Raw genomic sequence first — 26923 nt, 5'->3', positions numbered from 1 at the left:
ATAACAAAGAAAATATAGAAATGTACAAAATTCAATGGACCAAAATCAGGGGAAGAGGAGAAACTAAACTTAACCACCCGTGGCACCATACACTCACACACTGGATTGTGAAGAACCCACCACCAGGGATTGGGTCGCCGCCGTGGGCCCGCAGGACCTGTCCACAAAGAGGAGGATTAAAACTGGGCTCGGTGATCAGCACAGCTGACGTCACACACCTTCACACACATACATGGAGGCTCCCTCCCGCGCGCGCACACACACACACAAACAATATATAATAAGGAGCAAAAGACACAAAACGAATCAAATCACCAAACTAATATTAAACAAGAAAAGAAGAAAATAATAAAGAAAGAACTAATAGAAAAGGAATCAAAAACTTATTCCGCAGCTTCAGGTCGGCGGCAAACCGCAAATAGCCAAATGGCGCTGCGTGCCGGCAGCAAGAGGAAGCCAGAACTGCAGCGCCCCTTCAAAGGAGATGGCAGAGGACACAAGTAAGTCCTGGCGCCGCATCACACCGGGCCGTAATAGTAATAGTAATAATAGGCCAACACTATCAACTACTACTATCAACACTGCCGATTCAGAAATGCAAAGGGGGAATGGCATTGCCAGTATTTTCATGCAGCTCAAATTAGACCAATTATTTATTGGTGTGCTGAGGACTATGAAGCAAAATTAAAAAAAGAAATCAATGGATTCAATGGATAGCCAGTGACAGATATTTCATCCCAAACACTTTAGATCAGAGGTTTAAACAATGGATTCCAAGTGGTATAACAGCACTATGTACTATAATAAAAGATGGTAATGTCATGAGTTTCCAGGAATTGATTTAAAGAACCAAGACCACTTTAAATATCTACAGTTAAGGGACTACTATTAAAGAGAAATAAAGTATAACAGCATACATTTAAATAAAAATGGAATAATTAGAGTCACAATAGGAGTATATAATTCAAAGAAATACTGACTAACATATACACTATATCAACATGGGGTTGTACAGCTTTGGGAAAATGTTATTGTTAAAATTCTGGGCTATGATATACTGTATTAGGACAAGACTAATATTTACTGGAAATCTTATCAGGAGCTTGCAAAAAGGCCATCACAAGCAAATGGGGTAGGGCAGAATCACCAACACAAGACAAATGGATGAAAATTGTGAATGAAATACTTGTTGTGGAATCTCTGACTCATAGGATACGAACACAAGAGGAACAATGTCAAGAGAAATGGGAGAAATGGGCAATATTTACATGTCAATGAGAACATAATGATTGAAACAGAGAATGAGTAACAGATAATTATGTTTTATAGCAACAAAGCAATCCAGATCTTTTGTTATTGTTGTTAATGTTATTTTGTGTTTGTTATAGTAAAAAACAATTAAAATAGTTTAAATAATAACAATAATAATAATAATAATAATAATAATAATAATAAAGCTTCATTAACTTGTGTACTTATGACTTTTTAAGAATGCCTTACGCTAGTAAGTGATATAAATATAATGTGTAATAATTTTAATAATTCTATATAATTTATAAGAAGCTGGAAATTAGGTGTTTTGTAGCCTAATGGTTAGACACATTGTTATACCCTTCTCTCTAACCCCATATTTATCTATATTGCAAGATATCTGGTACAGACAAAATGCAAAAAAAACCAAAAAAAAAAAACAAAAACAAAAACAAAACAAAACAAAACAAAACAAAGCAAAACTGTGACCTAGGAGGTTACAAGCAGCCTATGATGGGAACTGGAAAAGCACCAATGAACTAAATTACTTTTTGAATCAATGTGAATCAGTGTAGTGGACAAGCATAGGCATTGATTCCTTGTATGGGAACATCTCTCCATGTAAATACATTACCTCACACAATAGTCCACTAGTGACACTCTGAGCTGTGTTATTAAACTGAGATACTATGCATTGCTGCTGTGCCACAGAAGACATTTTTTAAAAATGGTTTGCCTGTGGCAATAAACAGACTCACCTGCACTGAGACAAAACCAAGCTGCTGGGCCTCTGCTAGCCCTCCACTCTCTGAGTACTGTGTACAGTTTTTCTGTCTGGTCTTTATATTTAATACATGTGTTTAATTTGAAAAGTCCAGCCTTATTTTGTGTTTGCAGACCACATTAGAGAGCAAGAGCATTGAATTGTTTTGATTTTCTGGATTTGAGCTCATGCAGGGACAGATTTATAATGGATGGACAAGGCTCATGTAAATCCAAATAAATGTGTTTTTGCATCATCTAGTGCCCCCACATAAAGAGAGGCATGTTAAATGAGGCTACTGAGCCTGAGCAAGCATCAGACTATTTAAACAGTACATGGTGGTGACATTAAGTCCAACAAACCAGATGAATAACACTGGTAAACAATCAAGTTCATTTAAATGAGACAAGTACCCTAATTTGCAGTTTGTTAACTAGAACAGATTTGTGTAATTTGTGGCAGCTCTCATCCCTCACATTTTAATTGCTCTTGAGAGACCAGGAACTCTATAACACATAAATAGATTAAGAAACAATACTTCCTCCTTTCATTGCAGGTTAGAACAATACCACTTCCAAAGAAACAACTATAGGATAACTATATTTTTTTGTACACCTCAATCAATCTTCACTGCAACACCTCACACTTATGTAGACCTAAATGAAGCCCTAACCCCAGCCAGCAATATGGGACAGTGGTGGCAGTGACTCTTTTTTAGTAGAAAAAAGTTGAAATATCATTAATGCATTACATGTAATCAGTGTTTTTATGCAGCTGGTCAAGGTAGAGGTAATTTTGAGAACATTAGTATAATGATGTATTGGATTTTTCATATATGTTTCATTCATAAAATTGCAGAGTGCCTAGTTAGTAGATACATGTACAGATAAATGTACAAGATTAAAAGGTGCAGTATTCCCCACTGAAATGTAGTTGAATAGAAGCAGAAAATAGTGTGAAATGGAAAAACTCAAGAACCTCAAAAGTGTACTTAAGTGCAGTATTTGATTACTTAAGTAATTAAGTACTTTTCACCACTGCTCAGGCAAAGACCAATTCAAGGAGAAATCAAGTTTGCCACTGACTGGCAGAATGGAGTCAGTAACAAACATTATATTAAGTTAAGTTTCACCTTAGTCTTCTTTTCTATGTGTACACATCTGTTCTCTTGGATGATTATGGAGTCTTGATTGTGCCACTGATATATTTAAAAAATATATTTAAAATGTAATTAAAATGATTGTAACAGTTACACATGACATGTTTAAAATAATGAATAATTTGTTTACTGTTGTTGATATGTTGATTTCTAAATTTGCCTGCCCACCAGTTTCTATCTTTTGTGCCCTGCTTTAGCATTTCTAGTTTCCATTTAATTTGTAACAGTAACAGGAGCTCTGATTGGCCAGCTGTCACTTTTTGCTGTGAGCAGGAACAGGTGGCAGGATCCACGGGGTCAGAGAGCAACAGCTGGTCAGTTTTACATTGGTATCAATTAAAAATAGAACAAGTAAATGTAAGAATTAATTAGAAATTGCTATTTTTTTCTCCATGATTCTTGTTAGCATGTGCTTTTGTGTTTTGATTTGTAAATATAAAAATATTATAAATCACTGAAATGATCTATTTATTAATAAAGTCCAGGAAAACACTGAAAAAGCCAACACTGTCTCTGATGAGACACTCCAGGCTTCTCAAGACATTTGATCCCCCAGTTCATATTGTTCTATAAAGATTGTATTTTCCAACTTGAGGGTCTGATTCCAACCTGAGAGTCTTATCTTGAGTAAGAGAGTAAAATCATGGTACTACAATGGTAAACAAACTCACAGAAGCAAATTGAACAGGTCTCCCCAACAGAATTCCCTCTGTTGTCTGTGACAGAAGCCCTAAGGGCACCTACAGCTGCAACTCAGTCCTTGGTTCTTATCTTGCTGGACCAATCAGCAGCCTTTGACACAGTGAACTACTGACGGACGAACATCCTTTATCCCATCCCTTCCAAACAGGGGTGCCCCAATGATTAGTACTGGGGCCCCTTCTCAAAATATACAAAAATACACCCCCTCCCTGAGTCCAATTATCCACTTGCAATGCTTCTCATGTTACTGCCAAACAGACAAACACCCAACTAACCCCAACAGTCTCTGCATATATCCCAGCATGTCTCTCAGACATATCCAAATGCATGAAGGAATGACACCAGTCAAAACATTATGGCAGTAGACATACAGTAATAAAGCTTAATGGATATATGCAGGGGTAAAGGGTAAGCAACACAAAAGAAAGAATGAATCAACAAAAGTAGATGGTATTATACTTTTGAAACTGTTTCAGAGAGAAGAAGTATAATCAAAAACTTAGACGCAAGAGTATGACTGAAACCTAAACATAACTAATGAGTAGGCTCCTAGCAAATACTTATATTGAATTAAAATGCTCTTGTTAAGGTTTGTAGCATCATCAAACAATATTCCATCACAGCTGAATGCCTAACCCTAACCCAAAGCTAATTCTATTATATAACCCTAAAACCAAGCATTAACCCTCAAACCACTTTAAACTGTTTATTGTCCAGCATTTTGGACCCCATGAAGTATAGCAATACAGGCCCACACACACACACACACACACACACACACACACACACACACACACACTGATAGCGGAGGGGGAGGGCTGCAGTGATGCTGAGCCGCTCCAGTGAGTCCAGTACGATGGTTTGACGTAGGAACTGGGAGGGGCGGGGCTTGTGATTCGTATTGAGTCTCCAGTGAATCACCGACAGAGCCGGTCTGTCTTTCATTCATCACCGGAACTGTGCAGCTCGCACATCAGCCGTGACACCGTTCACCATCCTGTCTCCTCCGACCACCGACACCAAGGACACTACCACCGGTCATCATCCGCGGTAAGACCCGCACAGCATACGGTTGGAGAGCGTTAGATAGCGGATGGCTCGGTGCGGTCCTATAGGTTGTCTGAGGGAAAATTACCATCCTATATCATTATAGCGGCTACGGAGCGCGCGGTTCTCAGTGGAGCTTAGCAGGCCCTCTGGGTTCATTGTGACGTATCGGATTTTATGGTATTGTTTGAGTTTAATCTCCGATGGTGTTATGCAATATTATAAAAATGTGTTGTAGGCTTCTCCACAATGGCAGGATAGTGACCTTGTTGAATTATTTCAGCTCTGTTTTATCCTCCTCGCTCAGTTATCTCAGTGGTATCACTAATGACGACACACACCACTGCTGAGTATGTAGCTTAAACCTTAAAAAATTCTTACAGCGTGAGAAATGTTCTTTTAAAAAGCAGTTTTCCCGTCGTTGCCGTCTGAACTCACTGCTAAACATATAATACCTCATGACATGGCATAAAGGTCATTATGGTCATATTTCCCTCTGATCCATCCATCCTATTCGCTTAGCTATTCCTGATACAACATGACGGAATATGATCAGGTACACGCACAAACCGATTCAGCTCGAAACATAGAAAAGCTGACATGCAATATAATACTTGTAACAATGCAAAAAACGTGAAAAATAATTGTCTTTCTAGAGGTTCTACTATTTTTGTTTATTTCATCTTTGATATTTATTGTAATTGTGTTAGATAGGGGTCTATTACTGCTGCAGTGCCTTACATTGGATAAGGTCTTGTGTTTCTGTAATTTGGACTGGATGACAGAATTAATTAATCAAAAACAGATGAATTAATTCATTAATCTGATCAATCAGACCATTGATCAGATTAACCCATACTAATTTTGGATGGAGAAAATGAACTCAGCAGCTGTGTTACTAAATCACTTTTCAAGCAAAGATGTGAACCATCAGAACCAGAGTTGTAAATCTGTTTTCTGTTTTTACTAATACTCAGTATAATTAAAAGTTGCAGCCTTAATAATGCAATGATTATTTTTCACATTAATGCATTAATCACCAATCTTTACATTTAAAATAGTGGAAAATACCCATCACATTTCCCAAAGCTGGCACTTATGATTTTGACTTTGTGTGATGAATGTTCCAAAACTAAACCCAGAGGTATTCAGTTTACTGTGATAAAATACAGAAAAGCAGCAAATCCTCATATTAGAGAAGCTGTAAGGAGAATGTTTAGCATTTTGCTAGCTAAATTACTTGAACATCAAAAGTTGATTGCTTTTCTCTTGAAAGCATAAAACTTACAACTTGTTTTTGTTGATATAGCCCCCTGATTCCCTTATCACTGATGTCAGGTAATGACAATGCAGTCTGCAGTTATTTGGGATATTTTAAATCAGTCAGCCGAGACTCAGAGTAGGATCAACACCTATTTTGCAGGATTGGACATTCCTAAGTTAGGCTGTGAGCTAAATGTTATCTGGTTATTATTTTATCAGATTTATTGATGAATCATCCAGTCTATAAAATGTTGGTAGTGCCCAACCATTCCAAAAAAAATAATAAGATATCCAGATATCCTCCTTATTGTTTATTTTTTCCTGGAGAGAAGCAGCTAATCCCCATGTATTGAATAATTTGACTGCGTCACTGTCAGTTTGTATCAAAATAACAGAAACATCCATTATTGAGAGATGATAGTGATAGTCTACAACTATGTGAAATAATTTCAAGGCTCTCATTTACAAACTATATTAACCCAATCCAGAACCCCCCAGATTGGGATTGTTACCTGATGGGGCAGAATTTTCCAGCCCTGTCAAAGTAGGGCTGATTGTTCATTTTCTCTTGATTAACTGATTCATTTACTAATTCATTCATTGTTTCAAGCTCTAGACAATATAACACTTGTAACTAAATGCCATAACCACTCAATATTTTTATTCAGAGACACATACATTTTTTTTACATGTTTTGGTACAGTAAGGTTTTGATTGAGGCTGTAGTTTGGATTTGATCATATGTTGTGTTTATGACAATTTGGACAAAATAATAGAAATACTTAATGGTTGATGGCAGGCAAGGACAAAGCATACATCTGTTTGCAGTAATACAGTGTCTTTAGGGTTTTCCCTTTTAAAGGACCAGTATGTAACATTTATTGAGAGATCAATTGGCAGAAATGGAATATAATACAAATATACAAACATGTGTATTTATTAGTGTATAATCCCCTAGAAACTAATGATTGCCCAGGTGATTGTGCAGTCTTACAATAGCTATATTAAGAATGTAAGTAGATATATGAGACATTAACAGCCGTGAGCCCTATCTCGTTACTACCCCTGTAACTCTATCACTGTCTCAAAGTGCTCTTGACTGGGGGAGCAACAAGTGCCAGTGGTGTCAATCTGCAAGTTTGAATTGGGATGCCAGTTGCAGTAATGAACAACAGAAACTACTGTTGTAGGTATTGGAGTTATGAAGAACCTGTAGTCATTTGCCAAGTGCATTCATGGTATCTGCCATTGACATAATGCAGTAACTGTCAGGTGCTTATCATCAAGAATCAGTAACGTACTGTAATCCACTGCATGTGTGTAATATTTGCCGTCTGATTTGACATTTTTTACATATCATGACGATCATTGGCTACATCTCCAGTTGCAGTGAATTCTGGAAAAATTCTTCTTTCACTTGATGTGACTGAGCATGTGGAAATATGTAATTTAGTGGACAATCTGAAATTTACACTAGAATGCACAAAATGGAAGGACAGGGTAATCCCTGCCTCCTAGAAGTTGTGATGATATACTACTTAACTGGATTATGTTTAGAGACAACATTTTTTTTAATGAATGAAGCAAGCGTTAATACCTCTACTGTATTAATGGTATATAAAGCACACAACTGTCACAGCTAGAATCTAGGGTTTGCATTCATAGTTCTGTCTGTAGTAGCAGATGTATATAACAAAAGCACTTTGGTTAAGGTTTAGGGAAAGATCATGGTTTTGGCTAAATGTAAATAAAGTTGTTACATCTGAAGTCTCTGTGAACTTTTCTGTATTAAATCAGACCACAATCTCTCCCCAACCTTAACCAAGTGCTGTTAGCACTTAAATATGGCCACAAAAAGTCTAATGATATTGTAATTACTACTAGTGAATATTGTGCTATGAGATCAGATATTTTGGTGAAAAACGAAATGAACATTTAACTATTATGTTCAGTATCAACATATTTGTGACCTGCAAAATATGTAAATCAACAACATATCCTCATTACATTAACTGAAAATGTAACCTGGTAGAAATTATATTTCCTTCCAAATGTATTTTGCTGTTGCAAATAAGTTTTATATTGATGTCTCCAGGACATCAACAGGGTGGGTCAGGGCCAAGGACATATTGAGACAGGGCCAAGAAATGTCAGTACCAATACCTAGGTCATGAAAATGGATCTGTTTCAATGATAATCATCTCTGTAGAAAAGTATATCAACACAGATAAGAGACTTTTGACTTTTGCCTTATTTGTATTGAGATTAAACTAGAAAGTGACATTAATATAACATGATGTGACATTCAATGCATGGATGTTATGATAAGTCTCTTGATGTATGAATGTGTAGTTTTAGTTTGCATGCAGGCTGTAGCAGTGTGTTGGGAGCTGTAGTGTTTGTAGTTGCAATGGTTATTTACACATCCAGCAGCCCTGTGACAGACTGGTGACCTGTTCAGGTTATACCCCAGCCTCTCATCCAGTGTCAGCTGGGAAAGGCTCCAGCCCCCCATGACCCTTAAGGATGAGCACTATAGATAAAGGATGGATGGATGAACACATCCAGCAGACACAGAGCAACATGGCTCTCTTGTGATGTTTCTATCTGATGAATCCCAGCTGAGGTGAGAGCTGAGTACACCCTGGACATGTTGTCAGTCAGTCATAGGGCCAACATACAGAGGTGAGGAAGCATTCATGCTCAAATTCACACCTCATGGCTGAGAGGAAGCTGCAGCGCTGATGATGATTCTCTATGACTGTCATTATAAATTACCTCTTTAACATTACAGATAGCTATTTGATCCATTGTTAATATAAAACAATATTGAGTGCAGCTTTAAATAATAATGGAACAGATGTGTTGGTGATGATGATGATCCCCTATCATCACCATCATCATACTTATCCATCTTTCTTTACATGGTGACTCACAAATGAAATACTTTCTGTTGTCATGCTTGCTCTTATAGCTGCTGGAGGGAGAGAGAGTGAGAGAGAGAGGTAGAAAGACAGAGTGAGAGAAGTGTGGATGTGATCTGATGTCTTTTGACAGTTTGGTATTTCGAATTGAAAGCATAGAGGCATTATTGTATTAATCATGGAAGGGAGAGAAAAAATAGGAAAGCACAACATGGAGATCCTCTTCTTTCCACTTTTGTCAACACATTTACTCAGAGAGTCCAGTCTCTCTGTCTCCCTCTCCCCATGCAAACACTGTCAGGATAACAAGCAGCGGAAGTCTATGAAGACAGGGGACAAAGACATGGTTCTGTACATATTGTCTACATTTGGTGTAGTTTGTCATGTGTGTTGTCATGCACAATCCTAAAGTCTTATTGTGTCTCAACAGTATAAAAGTATTAAAAGCTTAATATACCTAGAAGTTTGAGGTGTTATCATGACTGATGCTTCCATACTTTTAGCTAAGGTGATCAGTTGGCTGATAAACATACGATATATACTTACTGAGCACTTTATTAGGAACACCACTCTAATACTGGATAGTTCCTGCCTTTGCTTTTAAAACAGACCTCAGTTCTTCATGGCATGGATTCCACAAGATGTTGGAAACATTCCTTTGAGATTCTGCTCCATGTTGTCATGACTGTATCACAACATTTCTGCAGATTTGTCTTTCATGCTGCCAATCTCCTGTCACATTGAAAAGGTTTTCCATTGCATTCAGATCTGGTGTTTGGGAGGCCACACAGAACTCATTGGCATGTTCATGAAACCAGTTTGAGAACTTTTGCTTTGGGGATGGGTAAACTGTAGCCATAAGGGATGTACATGGTCAGCAACAGTATGTAGATAGTGGCACTCAAACCAGGTACTCAGGTGTACCAAGAATACACTCTCCACACCATTAAACCACTACCACCCTCCTGAACTATTGACACAAGGCAGGTTGTGTCCATGCAGTTGATGACAAATGACCCTACCATCTGCTGCCTCAGCAGAAATACAGATCCATCAGACCAGGCTACGTGTTTCCAGTCCTCAACAGTCCTCAACAGTTTGGTGCCTGTGCCCACTGCAGCCTCAGATTTCTGCTCCTGGCTGACAGGAGAGGAACCTGATGTGGTCCTCTGCTGTTGTAGTCCACCCACCTCAAGGTTGGAGGTGTTGTTCATTCTGGGATGATTTTCTGTTAGCCACAGTTGTAAAGAGCTTATCTGAGTTACTCTAGCCATTCTGTCAGCTGCAGCACCAGTCTGACCATCCTCATCTGACCCTCAGACCTTACCTATGATGTTTTTCATTTTTGGCTCCATTCTGAGTAAAAACTCTAGAGACTGCTGTGGGTGAAAATCCCAGGGGATCAGCAGAAATACTCAAACCAGCCTGTCTGAAACCAACAACCATTTCAGTCAAAGTCACTGAGATCACATTATTTCCCCATTCTGATGTTTGATGTGAACATTAACTGAAGCTCCTGACTTGTCTCTGCATGATGTTATGCATTTCACTGCTCTCACATAATTAGCTGATTGTGGATAATTGCACGAATAAGCAGGTGTAGAGGTGTTCCTGATTAAGTGCTCAGTGAATGCATAATTTAAAATTCTGCACATGGAGGATGAGAAATAGAAATCCGCACCGATCAACTACCCATCGTTAATGACTTACTAACATTTATACCTGCAGACTTAGTTACTTGGATGGGGTCCCTCTGGTAACCCAAAAGTTATTTAAAGCCTCAACTGACCAGGTGGTTTAATGTTGTGGCTGATTGGTGTATGCCCACCACTTATAATATGTTATAAACCTTGTTATAAGTTGTGCATGAGTGGTACCCTATATCCTAATAAACACAATGACAGCAGTAAAACACACGTCTTCAGCTTGATTTGCAGGACAAGTGACAAAATAGAATTGAATTGTAGATTGTTTGAAGCCTACTTGTGTTAAGTTAGCAGCTGTCGTCAGGTTTACCCAGTGTGCCTTTTAGAGTTTGTCAGCACTAGAAATATTATACAGTATAACCTGCTATAACATGTTTTGGAGGAAGTCCACTCCTGACACATGAAATTAAGTCAAAAACATCTCAACATCTTCACTACAGAAATGCACCAGGGACACAATGGATTTTCAAACAGCCCAGAATTATCACTGAGGAGCTGAAAAGTTAGGAAATTATTCTGACCACTTTAAGACTCTCAGGATGACTGACAAGCTACACAAATATCTGATTTATATCCTTCTTCAATTGAAAGAAGAAGGACAGAGTCCTCATCTTCAAAGATGAGGACTCTGTGAGGAATGGTGGCAGTGTCACATTTTATAGATGACTGTCACTTGGAAATGGTCCTGCTGGACTCTCAGATGCTCATGCATGGGTCATGAGTATGGCATTAGAGAAACATTGACATTAACTTCAGATGAAATGATCTCATGCTTTAGATCATGGTTTGCATATTGCAGATTTGATGAAATTGACCCCTGGATAACAACTTGGGAAATAATACAAATCTTTTTTATTATGCAGAATTTCAGCATGAAACAAAAACTGACATCCCACTGACTGTAACAAACATGAACATATAAAGTATAAATCTGCCTTTAGAAGCACATGTTACTTTTCAAGGTTGTGTGAAGTGCAACATTGTGATACACCCATACACTGACACATGCACACATTGTGTAGCACTTAAAGGGCCTTGAAGATTAATGATTGTGTAGGTGCTGCAGTACAGAGGGGAGGCCAGGGGAGGACAAGAGAGCCTAAAGAGGGAGGGACAGATTTAGGAGAGGAGGAGAGGCACAGGAGGAGGGGGATGGTAGAGAGGCTGGGAAGATCAGAGGAGGAGGGGGAGGTTTAGGAGGGAGCTCGGGGGAGTTGGTAGTGTGAATGAGAGTAGGAGGAAGCTCGAATATGAGGAGAAAGATTAGGATTAAAATAGAGGGAAACAACTGAGAGGTGAAAAGTCACAAGGAGGCTAGGAAGAAACCAGGAGGATGTGGAGGAGAATGTTATCTGCCTGAGCAGTTTTATTGGTCCCAGAACTGGCCTCACTTGTAATGAACTACTGCAAAGTCAAATAGGGCTTAGTGAAAGTCTGTGTGTGTATGTGTGTGTAGAATGATGCATTGCCTTGCTTACTGTCCCTCCCTGAAATTGGACGGAGCAGACAAAAAAATACAAATTGCAAAGCTGTAATGTCAGCTGCTCTCTTACCTCTCCCCTTCAGTTTCAACGTCTTTATTACACCTGCAGCTGTCTTTGGGTGTCACATACACAATCTCCACCCATCCCCCACAACCATCCTCTCCTCCCTATGATCCTCATTCATTTTATAGCAGAGGCATTAGGGCCACTGGCATTCACTGTGTTTACATGCATTTGTCTCGCATCAAATAAGGAGCCCTGGTTTAAGAAAACCTGGTTTGTACATTTATGTCTCTGATAGTGAAATCTGACTACTTGAACATATGCTCAAAAGATCTTTAGAATATATTTCTACTGTCTGCTTGTGCATGATGAGGACCTACAAAAAAACAAAAGCAATGCAGGATTATAACAAATCAATCACTGCCTGCAAAGGTGCGTAGTTTTTCAATATTTTTATTGTCAGTAAATCCTATGTGCAGAGCTAGATCAATGATAAGTGTTGTGTTTGTCCAAAGTTTGATATAGCTTACTTCTCTGTGCCCTAGAACTCCAAAACATACAGTGTTGCAGTGGATGACATGTTCCCTCATTACCATGAACACACACACTATAGTTAATTTTGAGTCCCACACACTGCTGCCCCAAATACTCACTGAGCACTGAATGTGGATTAATTTGCAGTTGAAAATAGTCCTTAACAAATGCACTGTTTCCACCTGTTTGAGTAACATGTGTTAAAACTTTGGTCACCAGCTATTTGAGTTAGAAGAGATGAGTCTTCAACAGATTCTTGAAGGTAGGCGGGAGCTGGTTCCAACATCAGGAAAGCACAAACCAAAACAGAGTAGATGGTGCAGACCCAGAAGTCTCTCTTGAATTTGATTCAGGTGACCACTGGTTGTCAGTGGAGGTCAATGAGCAGCGGAGTGAAGTGCCATTTTAGGCTGGTTGAACACCAGACCACCTCATTTTGGACCATTTACAAGAGTTTCACTGTTTGTGAAGGGACAGCACATGTTATGATGATACTACAGTGATACCACAGTCATATTTGTTTGCTAATTGAAAATGAAATGAAACTGGAGCCAGGAAATGACTTGCTTAGCTTAGCATAAAAGCCTAGCCAAGAAACAGTTCACAACACATAACCCTGCACAAATCCACAGATTGTTTCATTCTTAATAATGGCTTAGTCTGTATTCAGACCCAGATGCAGACTCTGAGACAGTGAGAAGATTATTATAGGTTTAATGTATATTTGGAATGAAGATGAGGGAGGAAATGAAGAGGCCTGATGAAGGTAGGGGAGCTGGCTGGCAGACAAGGGAGACAGGTTTTACAGAAATCAGACCACTGAGGCACATGTACCTCACCTCATTTGAAAAATCAGCCTAAACCTGATTATTGGAGGAGGAATAACATGAATAACATCTGTGCTATTTAGAAAATGAGGATTCACGGTATCCTTTCAGTGTTAATAATTTTGCTCATTATATTGATTCAGTACAGGTGGAATTTTGAAAGTTTCTGACTTTTGGCATTTTCAGGGACAAAGGACTCAAAGTCAAACCAATTTTATGATTTTTTTTTATGATAAAAACATTTAATAAAAAGAAAATCACAAAGATAACAACATATTGTAAAGTGCAGAAAAAATGAAATTGAAAACAAAATTATTGGCAGCTTTACTGTTGTGGTTTGTAGCTCAGAGGAGCACTCAAGTGTAGTACATTATTGTGTCAAATGCTCATTATGGAATTGCAGGTTACAAGAAAGCAACTGCAGCAACTGGTAAGCCTATACTATCCTACCCTAAATTATGCATACTCCTTCAGTTAACGCATTATTCATGACCAATGCTACATTGTACAGGTGGCAGTATTAAACCATAAAGCACATTTGCTGAAGTGGTTCAGTGAATGCTTGGAGAAAGTAATGCTTCAGTGAGTGGCTTAATGCTTCGTCAGATGGCAGTTGACAGACGCTTTAGCTCCTGCCAAGGTAAGAGCAACATGAATAAATTGTTGTTACGCAGCATGTTTCTCAATTTTCAGGAAAAACATCCCTCACCCATCTTAACTGTCATCATTCTTTCCCTGGCAGGTCCGTCACCAGCCAAAGGCACAGACTGGGCTTTTCCCTTCAAAAATGAACCCAGGTGACACGGATGCAATACAGAGAGAGGAACTGTGAATGAGCATGAAAACTTTGCAATACCATGCTCTAAAAATAAAAACAAAAAATAAAGCAAAATGCTTTTTGCGTCTTTCATATGCTCTTTGGTTCAACCAGTTATTGCGAACAACTATCTTTGTAATTGTTTGTATCATCTGGTTGCTGGGGGGATGTTGCGCAGTTTGCATGTACTGCACAGGCAGTGATGATGCTGATGCTGACAGGTTGTTTGGGTGCTTCCTGAATTTGTTGAGCATATGTGCTTCCACTGGCTGGCGCCCTGCTCTGATCTGAAAAACAACACTACTACTAGACACTAACTAGACTACCAACTACTAGCTGGTACATTGTAATTTGGTCTCTATAAATTCATCAGCCCACTGGTTATACGTAGGCTCTCAGCTGTGGTCCTGGGAAGCCATTGTCATTGGAGATGTTCAATGTTACACCTTGAGTTCCTCTTAATTAACTGTATTAATGCTTGGTCATACCATCTTTGAAGTGGCAAAATGTTGCAGTTAAATCACTTTATTCCTGTGGATTAGCCACAATCAGTGGATTTGCTTGAGAGGTCAAAAATCTGTATAAGTGTAACTTAAGTGAACTTTCACACGTGTATTTGCACCATTGACCATTATTAAGCTGTTATAATAGTGCTGACCTATTAGGGAACAGAAATGCAAAATGCATGTAGCCATTGGCTTTCTAGCTGTGTTGCTTTTATTAAACTTACTCTATTGAAGTCTAGCATTGAGACAAGTGGTACAAATATCTCTTTTGAGTGAACTGGTTGTCCTTTCAGCTAACAAGCTGGCTAAAGCAGTTAGAAAGCTTGGTAGCTCTGAGAGATCCTCTCTGAGATATGGGAGTTGTGGGTGAATTCAACTCATGCTACCACGAAGTTCTGCATCAAACCCCACCAGTGTGTTGATGCAGTTGTATCATTTGCTGTTTACCAAAGCTTTCTTGTTCTCACTTGAACTTGTGATACATGCATGTGCCATCTCTGACTCCAACCATCATAGGGAAAATTTTGTATAATTGAAGCTTTTCCCCAAAAAACTCAAGGGGGTCGATTTAAATTCTACATACCTTAGTTCAATATGTGGAGCTATTGGAAAAATTATTGGTGTGTTGATACCTTGCTGTTACGTGGCTGCAGTAGTCCCAAATCATCCACATTGCTAAACATTGCTAAACACAACAATCGCTAAACATGGTAAAACAGCTGGTCCCAAGTCACATCAGCAACAATGAGCCTTGTCTCTCAAAATGGTAATGCCTTACTAAGTGCTTGTCATTTCACAATTACAAAATGCAACTTGAGTTAAAAAAAAAAAAAAAGTCCAATCCAGCACATAGTGGCTTTAAATCTGAGCATATAAATCAGAAGAAATGTGATATAGAACTTTCAGTATTCATCTCATCTTTAAGTGAAGCCCCAAATGTTCTTTTTAGCAGTTTCATAAACACAAGCTCTGATTTCCTGTAGATATAAACACAGTTAATGATGATAGCAGAGTGGATGTTACTGAATCTCTATGAATAAGCGAACCACAGCATATTTCATAAGAAGGCACTATGTTGGTGCTTGGAGGGAAAGTGGATAATGGCAGTGGAAACTTATAATTCAACAATGATTGAACAGTAAATTAAGAACAGCTTAAGGCCTTTACACACTGTGGGTGTGTAAGTAATAAACATGAAACAGCAAAATATTCACCTATGTATATATGCAGGAGGTGAAGCCCCACCATGGCTGGTTCCAGACATAAATTAGGATGTTGGTGGGACAGTTTGAGGTCCTGCTGGGATGTGAGTGCTGCATCTGAGGAGGGAGAGGACCAACTGCTGGGATCCTTTGACCCAGAGCCTACCAGTCTCTGGTAGTCTATGTGATTGTGATGCCTTTATTAGCGGTGCATAAGCTCATAAAAATTGGGATTAGATGTTATTCCTTTAACATCTCTTAACAATTTAGGCTTCAGTCAAAGCCAAATGTCACAGTGAAGCTAAAATACAACATAAAAAACAATAGTGGATAATGGAAACAGACGTTTTAAAGTTCCTGTCATCAGTCAATGTTTGTGTGACATATTTATTTTGGTTAGATTTTCTGTGGCATTTAAATGTCATTTGACTTAAAGATGCAGTATATTGTTCATTTAAATGAAGGAATAATTTTAAAATTGGATAACTTTATTAGACTTTGTTTTAGCAGAAGGGACTCTCTACACTATGACCTATTAAACAGTCTGCTGCAGAATGAGATCCAGTATTGGCTGGCATGCCTCTGTCAACATGGAAGGTATTGATTTTTAGATGGCACATTGAGGTCATTTTCATTAGGACTTAATGGGGATTTATTTTAACTGCATATTAATATAATCTAATTGTTTGGAAATAAAGAAAAATGTCACATTGTTTTGTTGGAGGGCCAGGTATGGACTCTATGAGGCATTCACAAACATTCAGTGCCATGAAAAATGCATGTATGTGCATGGATCTTATGGGGAATAAGTAAATAGTTGAATGCATTTTAGATTTTACTTTACTTTTTACTTTTAGACTTTTACTATTTAATATCTAAGGCTAATCCACATCTTGTAATGAAATCTCCTCAATAAGAAATCAATGACAGTTCATTCATTAATGATCAGTCATTCAACATACGTATCTGAACAAATAGCCCAAAATGTTAGATAAAACAACTAACATCTAAAATAAGTAGAGTAATTAATCCAGACCATGGAGCTTCATTCCATTTTGCAGAATTCTATTAACAATTGCAGGTCACCTTTAGGAAAGGGAGAGACTCTTGCAATGCCAATAAATCTATTGCCATACTGGATGTCACCTAATACACTAAATAACGTAAATACACCTAAATAATTTCTCTGTTTATTTTAGGAGTTAGAATTCAGTGTTCTCTATTTACAGTCACATGTTAAGATATAATAGAGGTGGTTCTGTAGGTCACTTACTCACACTGACCTACAGGACCACACTCTTAACTTCTAACTACACCTAAGGCTCTTAGGCAGTTTTTAAATTGAAAGTTCATTGATGATCATTTATTTCAATGAATACATTTTAGAAGAATCTTGTATTAGACACAAACTTTGTGATGTTAAGTCCATCACATCTCACAGGTTGGCCTCTGATGTTAGAGGTCATTGATTTCATGAGATTGCTTGGCCAGAATGCATTATTTAGCCACCATACCATTACCTCAGTTAATAATATGAGCAAAATGTATTATATAAGATTACACATCGGAACATGTTAGTAGTGGTTGTGATTTTCTGTAATAAAAGTAATACTCAAACTTGGCACGTACTTAAGTCAAAAGCTTACCGCAAAGTATCACTTGAAGTTTGGACTATGATGCATAGAAACAACTTTGTAGCAGTTCTTTGCATATGCACTTTATTAGCATAAGTAATCCACACAGAACCAAACAGTGTAGGTGACAGTCTCGAAGTATATCGTACAGTTGTCTTATTTTAATGGCAACAAGCACAGAGTGATGATTGACAGATTTACCAACTAATAATTTTCTGGTGCCTCTGTGTCACTGGTTTGTTTCATGTATAGGCGGGGCTGCGTGGGAAAAATGACATGGAGCCTGCTATCGTGCAACAGGGTGGTATGCTTATGTGTTTGCGTCAGCATGGAGCCTACTGGCATGAAGCACTGGAGCCAAGGATCTACCCAGGAGACATGAATGATTTTGGTGTCCATGTTCTCATCACTTGACCAACAGGAAAATCTACTGAAGACATGGTGTGTTCCTTTGAGTTTCGTATTATTCAGGTGCTCAAGAGACCTGTTATTTTCAGTATTATGGTCTTACTATATCTGTTCTGTGTGGAAGTGGGAGGAGACAAAGAGAAGAGCTGGTAGCATACTCCAAATAAATAGTGTAACAGTTGGTGTGTTAACAAAGAGTAAATGTATGTTCATGAGGAATGTGTGTCATATTTGGCTTTTGTGTTGTGGCTATAATACCAATTGACCTCTCTTCACATGCAGAGTTCTGCTTCTTATGATAAATCATTAAATAAATAATCTTTTTGGCGATAAAGTGTATAATTCCTATAATGTTACCCCTTGAGATTGGAGGTTTTCTCACAATATGCATGTATTATTAAAACTTGGGACCAAGTATGTAGCTCTATGGCAACCTTATTCTTACCTCTGTCAAAACAGTGTGTGTAGTAATTGATGATAATCCCAACTGTTGTTCATGTGAGCAAAATACAGAATGCTTACATTTTCTTAGTGCCAAAGTATTTCCACAACTTTGTTGACTGCCACCCTTGTCCCCCATGACTTGGTCAAATCACCAACAAAGCCATTTGATGGAGTTTTTGTATGCATCCTTTGGGTTACTGTGTTTTTTACACACTACTGATCCAAAGCTCCACCATGTGGCGTGGATGTCATTAAATGACCAGACCCTAATATGCAGGAAGCATACTGGCATTTGCTCACAGTGGAGTATCTGATAGCCAGCTCAACAGTCTTTACAAATGTGCCAAACTCCATTTTGTTTGGAGTATACTGCCAGCCAAAGAGAGGAAGAAAACTAGAGCATGAGCGTGTATAGGGGAAGAACAAATCAATGAGTGTGTGAGAGAGAGTGGGAGACAGAAACACAAAAACAAAACAGCATCGCTCTCATTGGCAGGACCAGACTACCCAGCCAAGCCTGACAGCTCATCTCAAAGCATCAAAGCATGATGGAAAAATACCAGTGTCCACGATGTGTACGTGTGTGTCTGCTGTGACCAGACAGTGTTTTCACTACAAATACCCTTACAGTTCACATGGCTGATTAATAGATTATTGGAACATGTCTAGCATTTCTGTGTCAGCCTCTACAAACCAACAGCTCCCCTAAGGGAATGACTGCCCCCCTCCAAACCCCTCTCTTAATGCCATCAAAAGACGGTCCTTAAACAAACACAAACTAACAGGTGATTAAAAAGAGCTGATAATAAACTGAGTACAGCCACAATAACAAAGTAGGAATGAACATCAGTATGATATCCTTGAGTTTGTGTTCCACCAATGCAAACACTGTCACAGTGTACACTTGTAGACGACTGTAAAAAATGACAAAAACGTGTTCAGCATCGACAGGTTGTTTGACTTGCATTCTGCTGAACTTGCTCAGTGAGGCCATCTTAAAGGCCAGTCTGTTCTGCTTTGGAGTGCAGCAGCACTCTATCTCCTGTAGCATTTAGCAGTGCCTAGTGTTATAGCCTGTAGATGTGTCTCATGTATTCACAAATAGGAGGTAAAAGCTGTGCTTTGAAATGTAAAGGCTGCGAGATCTTTAAATAAATGCCATTTTCAAAACCTTTCATTATTTTGTGACTTTTTTGGGGTCAGCATATCTAAGTATCTGTATGCTTTTTGTGGAAAAGCTGTGCTCTAACAATGGACAAATTGATCATCATGACTGTCATTATCTAACTATGATTTCCTTCATGGTTTGGATATCTGAAGGCAGCACAACCTTCTCACAGTTAGAAGGTCCCGTGTTTGGATCCTGGTTCTGCCAGAGGCTTTTCTGCATGGACTTCCCTGTACCTGTGGGGGTTCTCTCTGGGCTTCCTCCCACAGTCATGCAGGACATGCAGACATGCAGGTTAATTGATGACTCTAAATCACCTGTAGGTGTGAAAGTCAGTGTGCTGTTTGTCTCTGTTAACAGCCTTGTGCTCTGTGCCCTGTGATAGACCGGCAGTCTGTCCAGGGTGTACCCCACCTCTCGCTCTCTCATGGTATTTTGACCATAGCCGGGTTGGCCAGAAGTCCCTTTCATATTTTTTTTTTCACAAATTGATTTCTTTTGTATTGCTCTTTTCTTCTGAAGAAAGATGAAACGAGGCTGTGGGCTGTGTACAGATAATCAGATATGAAAGATTGCAGGCTGCTTCATTTTTATAAAACTACAGCAATGTATGGCTCATGTATGTCTTCCTAATGCTAGGATTCTCAGACAAAAGGTCTCGGCATGTGGAGGTTCTGTGCAATATACTTGCAGTTCTCTGATTTTCTGAAGTTTTCTGATCAGTCTTTCTGCACATGGTTCCTGGAACTGCCTGGGCCACTGCACTTATTTGGGAACAGCCCTGAGTGCTCCTTCCACCACTGGGACCACTGTTGTCCTCACATTCTGCATTTTTACAAGTTTTTGTCTTCACCCCCTTGTATTTCCCAAACTACTCATATTCTATTTGATCTTGATATCGCTTGTTATTGCTACCCTGCAGTAACATTCTCAAACTGCTTTATCCACTCTTTCTACCATTTGTACTTGGAGGAGACAACTGTATGGTACAGACATTGCTCTATACTATTTTTACAACTTTGTCCTGCCACTGTATGCTGAATTATCTATGCAGTCTGGACCTTGGGGTCTTTGTGGTGCTGTACCCTGTCTGTGGTGACCTTGCCTTATCCCTGGCAGGTTTTTCAAATATCAACCACCTCTTCTATCTGTCAGTGCAACATTCTAGACCCATTGCTCCCTTGCTCTTCCTTAGTCCCTACCTGCTGCACTGATATCAGTTCATCCTTGGATGTCATCCTATAGATCTACCCATAGGTGGTTTGCATTTGGCTCAGGACACTGACCTTGACAGTCAGGCTCTGGCCCTCTTTCAGGGCGTTCACAGTCTTGGGGTGCTGGACATGAGGTGCAGTCCTTTCTTCTTTCTTTGTTGGGAGTTTCTGGGTCTTGATATTTTCAGATGCCAAGTCCCACTTTGGTCATCTCACTATACAAATGTATGACTGGTATATCTTGTATATTGATGACACATAGTTCTTTCTGTTTAAGTGGCTCTTCAGTACAGTCCTATTCTTTCCTATGTCTTTCTTGCCTCATGGCTCCCATGTGATTATGAAACCCTTAAGTATAAAGCTGCCCTCAGTGTCTATGTGGCCATCTGTTAGTTCAACCCCTTCAGTCTCATTAATCCTCTCTCTTTGCAACCATCCATCCACAGTGGAGCAAATATGGTCCATGCGTAGGGGGACCAATTGGCAAGGCAGAAGCTAATGCAGAACAGCCACACTTGATGGTCTCATAGCTCATATCTGTTGGTCTTTGGTGTTCTTTATGCTTCATAGATGGCATGAATAGACTGAGTGAGAGACCATGGTCAAATTTTATGGTGACCATGGCTGGATATGTATTGTATTGAATTCACTTTGTCAGCCAAGGCAGTACTCAGATTTGTGTGCTTGGTCTTACAGACCTTAGGAACTGCCCTGTCTGTTGTTATCTGGCTCGTTGAGTCCCTCGTATTGTTACCTCATATATTGATACATACTATTTGTCCACTTGGTGGCTGCGATGCCAAATAATTCCATGCTGTGGAGAGGGAAGTAATAGTTCAATAACTGGATGATGCCATCGTCTTGTGACTTTTGGGCCTGTGCTTCTGTGGTGTGCTGTTTAAGTTTGTATTGCTTCAGTAGTTAGGACAGGTCTTACTAAGCTTTGTGTTGGACTCTCCTGGTTATTATACTTGCATCAACATCTACTTTAATGCCACCCATAGCTAGGGCTGAGTATTGTTTATCATCAGTGCCAATACAAAACCTGAGTGTATCACCTGAGTGGTTGGATTCCTTCCTAAACGTAAAATTGTTGGCCAGTGAAAAGAAGTTTCTGGGTATTTGCTGATGTAGCCCATGTGTGGAAGACAAAGACTGCAGTACATTGGCAACCCAACAATCAAAACTGAGAAAACTGTGAAAATCTGCAAAAAGAGATTTTTTAAAACAAACTAACTAACAAAAAAAAATAGAGAAACACATTAAGAATGTGTTTTTGTAAACATATTTTATCAATGGGTGCAACTTTAAGTACTTGACAACTTTGAAACTATGAACACAGTTTGAGTAATATTCAAAAACAATTGAGATTCAATACCCAGCCCTACCTACTGCATATGTTTGTTGTATCTGATCATTTTGTATCACTTCTCTTTTGCATGGTATTCTTTTGTTGCATATTTTCTTTTCGCGCAACCAATATTTTATTTGCCCACACTATACTGCATCATTTGTTAATACATTGTATTGTAGTCTAATTAAATGCAGAACTCTTGAGAGCAAGCCCCTCGTTTTGTTTTCTTTAGTGGAGAGACTGAACACATGGCACCTGTATGCTTGGATGGTTTGTGTCGCTCATTTTTAAATGTATTTATCAGTATTATTTGTGTTTTGCTTGGTCCCACAACACTGCTGCCAGAACACTTATGGAATTTTGTGTGCCTACTCCAATTACCCTCGCCCATCTGGAGTACCTAACACACAAGTAGTATCTTATCCTTATCTGGATGAAGCAACAATAATGTGAGCAAACTGGAGGACTCTAAAGGCATAACTTTGTGATGAAACAATTTTGTTCACAGCTGTCTCGATTGCGTTTTGTGTGTTTAATTCTGTGAATTCTTTAGGTAAGCTATGAACAAATGCCCATGTTTGTAATGTGGAGTGGGTATCAGAGAGTATTAGTGTGGGGATTAGGGGGGTGAGGGTATGGATTTACAGGATTTATGGGAAAGACATAGGGATAAAATAGGTGCCAGTCTTCCACTTCCTGTGTCTTTTGTCATTTATCTGTTTTGTCCCATCTTTCTGTCTGTTTCTGTTGGTTCCCCTTTGGTCAGTGCTTTGGAACTATAGCCCCTTTTACATAGAGATCACGCTATATTGGAGTTAAGAGGACCCATCATTATGCCACCTTTGCTTGTTTACGCTGAATCACGCAAAGCCAGCATAATGCTGCCCTGGTGTGTGATCTTATACAGCATGCCGGCATGGCAGAATCAGAGGCGTGATGTGTAACACAGCAATGTCGGTGCTGGCTCTGTGACTATCCTCTGCTGCCAGCTTAAATGTGGGACAATGCCCCCCCCCACACACACACCTCTCTACCTTTTATACAGAATGGCAAGGCAATATTTCTGTCTCCTGCCTGTGTAAAAGGGGCTTATGACTGTTGTTTTTGTTGTTTGTTAATTCAAAGTGTGGTATTCAGCAGTTGTAGTAGTTGAGAGGGTGATGATGTTTTGTTCCCTGTGGCATGCATAGTCTGATGCAGGCTTGACTTCCTGTATTAAATGTTTTTTGGTCATTCTTGGTAGAGTCACTTTGCAGCATGATTTACTTTCTGTCCTGCCTGTCACACAATGCTCTTTTTGTAACTTTCTCCCACATTTCTTTTTCAGTTAATGTTGGCCATCATAAAGCTTACTGATGGGTTAATGCTTAAGTTTCAATATACAATGTCCCTAGTCTGTTTTTTGTAATTCATGAAATAAGGCCTATTTTCAAAATTTACTTTGTACAAACAGTCACACAGTATAACCCCAAGCTGAAAAGGAATATTGAATACAGATTCTTCCAAAACTCTCAACCAAGGCTTTGTCCTATCTCAGTCCTGGCTACTCAGTGTTTTTTTCCTCCCTGTGGAATCCAACAGAATTCAGTCTCTAATACAGAGCAGATAGTGTAGGCTACTTTGAGAAGTGTGTGGTTGCTGTCAATGTTGTGTTGCTGACAATGGGTGCAGTAATGTTGATCAATACCGATGCACTTGGAATGTTTTTTCCTTTGAGCTTAGAGCCGCTAATTTAATTATTCTATCCATTATTATCACTTTAATTGGCAGAGAAATGATTGAATGTCTTATATTTGATTAAGATGTTCCTTTTGTGTGGAGTGGACACAGTTGTTTTCTGTTGGGGTGATTACATCATGAACAAAATCAGATACAAACATACATACAGACATATCTTTGAAGGTTGTTGTTGCTTTGAATCAAAAGATGTACGTTCTGTTTTTCTACACCAACCACAATTTGCCACCAAGAACTCCTAGGGAAGGACTGGTTGAAAATGACATCCTGCTTTGAGACACATGATGACTACAATTCACAATAATCTTTCTTCCACTTTTTATCTCAGCAGTTGTTTCGAGATGAAGATTGATACCAGCCTGACTATGCCCCAACTCCCAGAGGCCCTATCCCAGGCAGGTCTTCAGTTTGCTGTGGCCACTGAGGAGGACTTTGATGAGATCATGGCTATGAGCCAGGACATCTATGGAGGCCTTGACTACTTGCCCACTAGATACACCAGCTGGTTGCAGGAGACCAACCGCACAGTCATATTGGCCCGCAAACAGGGAAAAGTGGTAAGTTCAACGAAGAGTATGAAAATATTTCAAAATTAGGAATTAAGAAAAGGTGGAATTATATTCTCATTTTATTTATTCTTATATCCCAGAGACAAAATCAGAACCAAGAATAATAACTTATTATACTTGTGTGTAATAACCACTGATTTGCAGTGTGTCTTCCATCCAAATATGGACATGTTTGTAAAGTGTATGCCTCTTTTTTGGCATATTAAGTAGATGGAATATAGACATTGGCAATAGACCATTTTAGTTTACCAGTTAATCTTTTTGCATTATAATACTAAAAATGCCATATGGTGCTAGAATTCAAAAACCAAAGCCAACCAGAAAAATCACCTGAGTTGCAAAGGATGTATTTTAGGATGAATGGATTTAGGAGGCCTGCATTCCATGCTCAAATTGATATGTCCCTGTTTTCCAAATCTCCCAAACAGCAGAAAGAAAAAAAAAAATCAGTTATATTTTTATGCCTAAGTTTCAGGAACAGACAATATCAATGTGATCAATGTGATCATCATTTGCTGTCTTCTTCCTCTGTGATGCTTGACAGATTGCTCTGGAATCAGGTGTGTGTCATTGACGATGGTGAGACCATGCTAGTGGAAGGTCTCCGTGTTGCCCCTCAGGAAAGGGGCAAGGGTGTCGCAGGAGTTCTTCTACGTTTTTGCTGTGAACTGGTCAAATCCAAGTATCCAGAGGTCAAAGTGAGCCGCCTGACCCGTGATGACCAGCTTGGACCCAAGGACTTTCAGAAGTATCGCATCATAACCAAACAGGTATTAGCAGCAAAATAATAATAAAGCCCTGGTGTTTGTCTTGATCTGGGCTTATTGGTAATGATCAACATGCTTCATTCACAATGCTGTTAGGCTTGCTTTCAGTCATTGTATTTACTGTTGTAGTTCTTGGTCAGTTCACACATTGGCTTTCTTCTACAGGGTATTCTGCTGGTGCGGTTCAGAGCTGAAGATCTCAAGCTCCGTCTATCTGAGCTTGGTCTGGGTGGAGACATCCAATCCTCTTTGTCCACCAGCTCAAACTCTCCTCCAGTGCGTCTTGACCATACAGCTATCCACCGTCTGTATCTGACCACTGACCTGATGCAGGGGGTCCTTCCTAATTCCACCATCATTCAAGACTGGCAGCCATTCAAACCTTTGCCCAGTAATATGGCCATCCTACTGAAGAAGGACATTGACTGGATGGTGGATGATGTGTCCAACCCTACTGTGGCCAGCCTCTGTACTTTCCCTTTCAGGGTGCCCATTGGAGATGACTGGTAACTGTCCTTTCTTTATGTATTCATAATGCCAAGCAGATATTATTAGTCAAGCCAAGCACAACTGCTGTTAATAAGTAAGTGTACAACAATATAGTATAGTCATTAGATACTACACATAATGGCTGTGAGATACTCATGACATTTTTAGGACACAACTTGTTCATTTTAGAATAAGCCATTCTTTTTACCCAGTCAGCTAATACCTTATCCTTTGAACAGGTATTACCTGAATATTGACATGTTTGGAAAAGACCTGGACCTGGCTCGGCAGCAGTTCTTATGCCACCTGCAGCGCCACACCACCATCCTGAAGGGTCATGTGATGTGCCAGATGTTCCTGGACCCACCACTGTGGAAGCCCATGGCCGAATTCTGCCGCAACACCTTGAGCGTGGAGCTGGTGAAGGAGTACACTGAGCAGTGCGTGGTGGAGTCAGACATCATCTAGTTAAAGAAGGTGGATGGAAAGGAGTAGAAGATGAGGAAGCCAGAAAAGAATGAAGATTAGGGTCTAGACAACTACGAATGGACACAACTCAATTACACTTAACAAAAAACACAACCCACTTTACTGAAAAGACAGAAACCATGCAAACAAAATGGAGTTTCTACAAAACAAAACTTTTAACAATTCAGTGAGTTTGACTTAAAAGTACACAAACAAATACTTGGTGTGGACATAAAATCACTAACATAGGTCTGTTACAAATACTAAATTTGTAATGATTCTAAAATTCAATCAGTGTTAGAAATGTGGTGACACTACTACTACCATTTTTAAGGCTGTAATTTTGAGGTCTAGTTAACATTTCATGCCCCTGGCATATATAAATCATGGATCAAAAACAGACAAGTGGGAAACATACTACAACCCATTGTTTACAATTTAATTTTGAACTGAATGGAGCCTAAGGGCAGCAAAATCCAGTTT

General features: G+C 39.2%; 1 protein-coding gene across 1 annotated transcript; it reads left to right on the top strand.

Moving 5' to 3' along the window:
- The first annotated feature begins 4698 nt into the window (after positions 1-4698).
- On the top strand, positions 4699-26853 carry LOC108895248 (histidine N-acetyltransferase-like). Its single transcript, XM_018693936.2, is given in 7 exon segments — positions 4699-4925; positions 18075-18263; positions 24479-24704; positions 25261-25281; positions 25283-25486; positions 25649-25989; positions 26212-26853. Coding segments are annotated over 6 exon segments (1080 nt in total). The 5' UTR covers positions 4699-4925; positions 18075-18204; the 3' UTR covers positions 26441-26853.
- Positions 26854-26923: the final 70 nt, after the last annotated feature.

The sequence above is a fragment of the Lates calcarifer genome, linkage group LG14 (assembly GCF_001640805.2).
Source record: "Lates calcarifer isolate ASB-BC8 linkage group LG14, TLL_Latcal_v3, whole genome shotgun sequence".
NCBI lineage: Eukaryota > Metazoa > Chordata > Actinopteri > Centropomidae > Lates > Lates calcarifer.
This window is presented reverse-complemented; position numbering and strand designations above follow the sequence as displayed.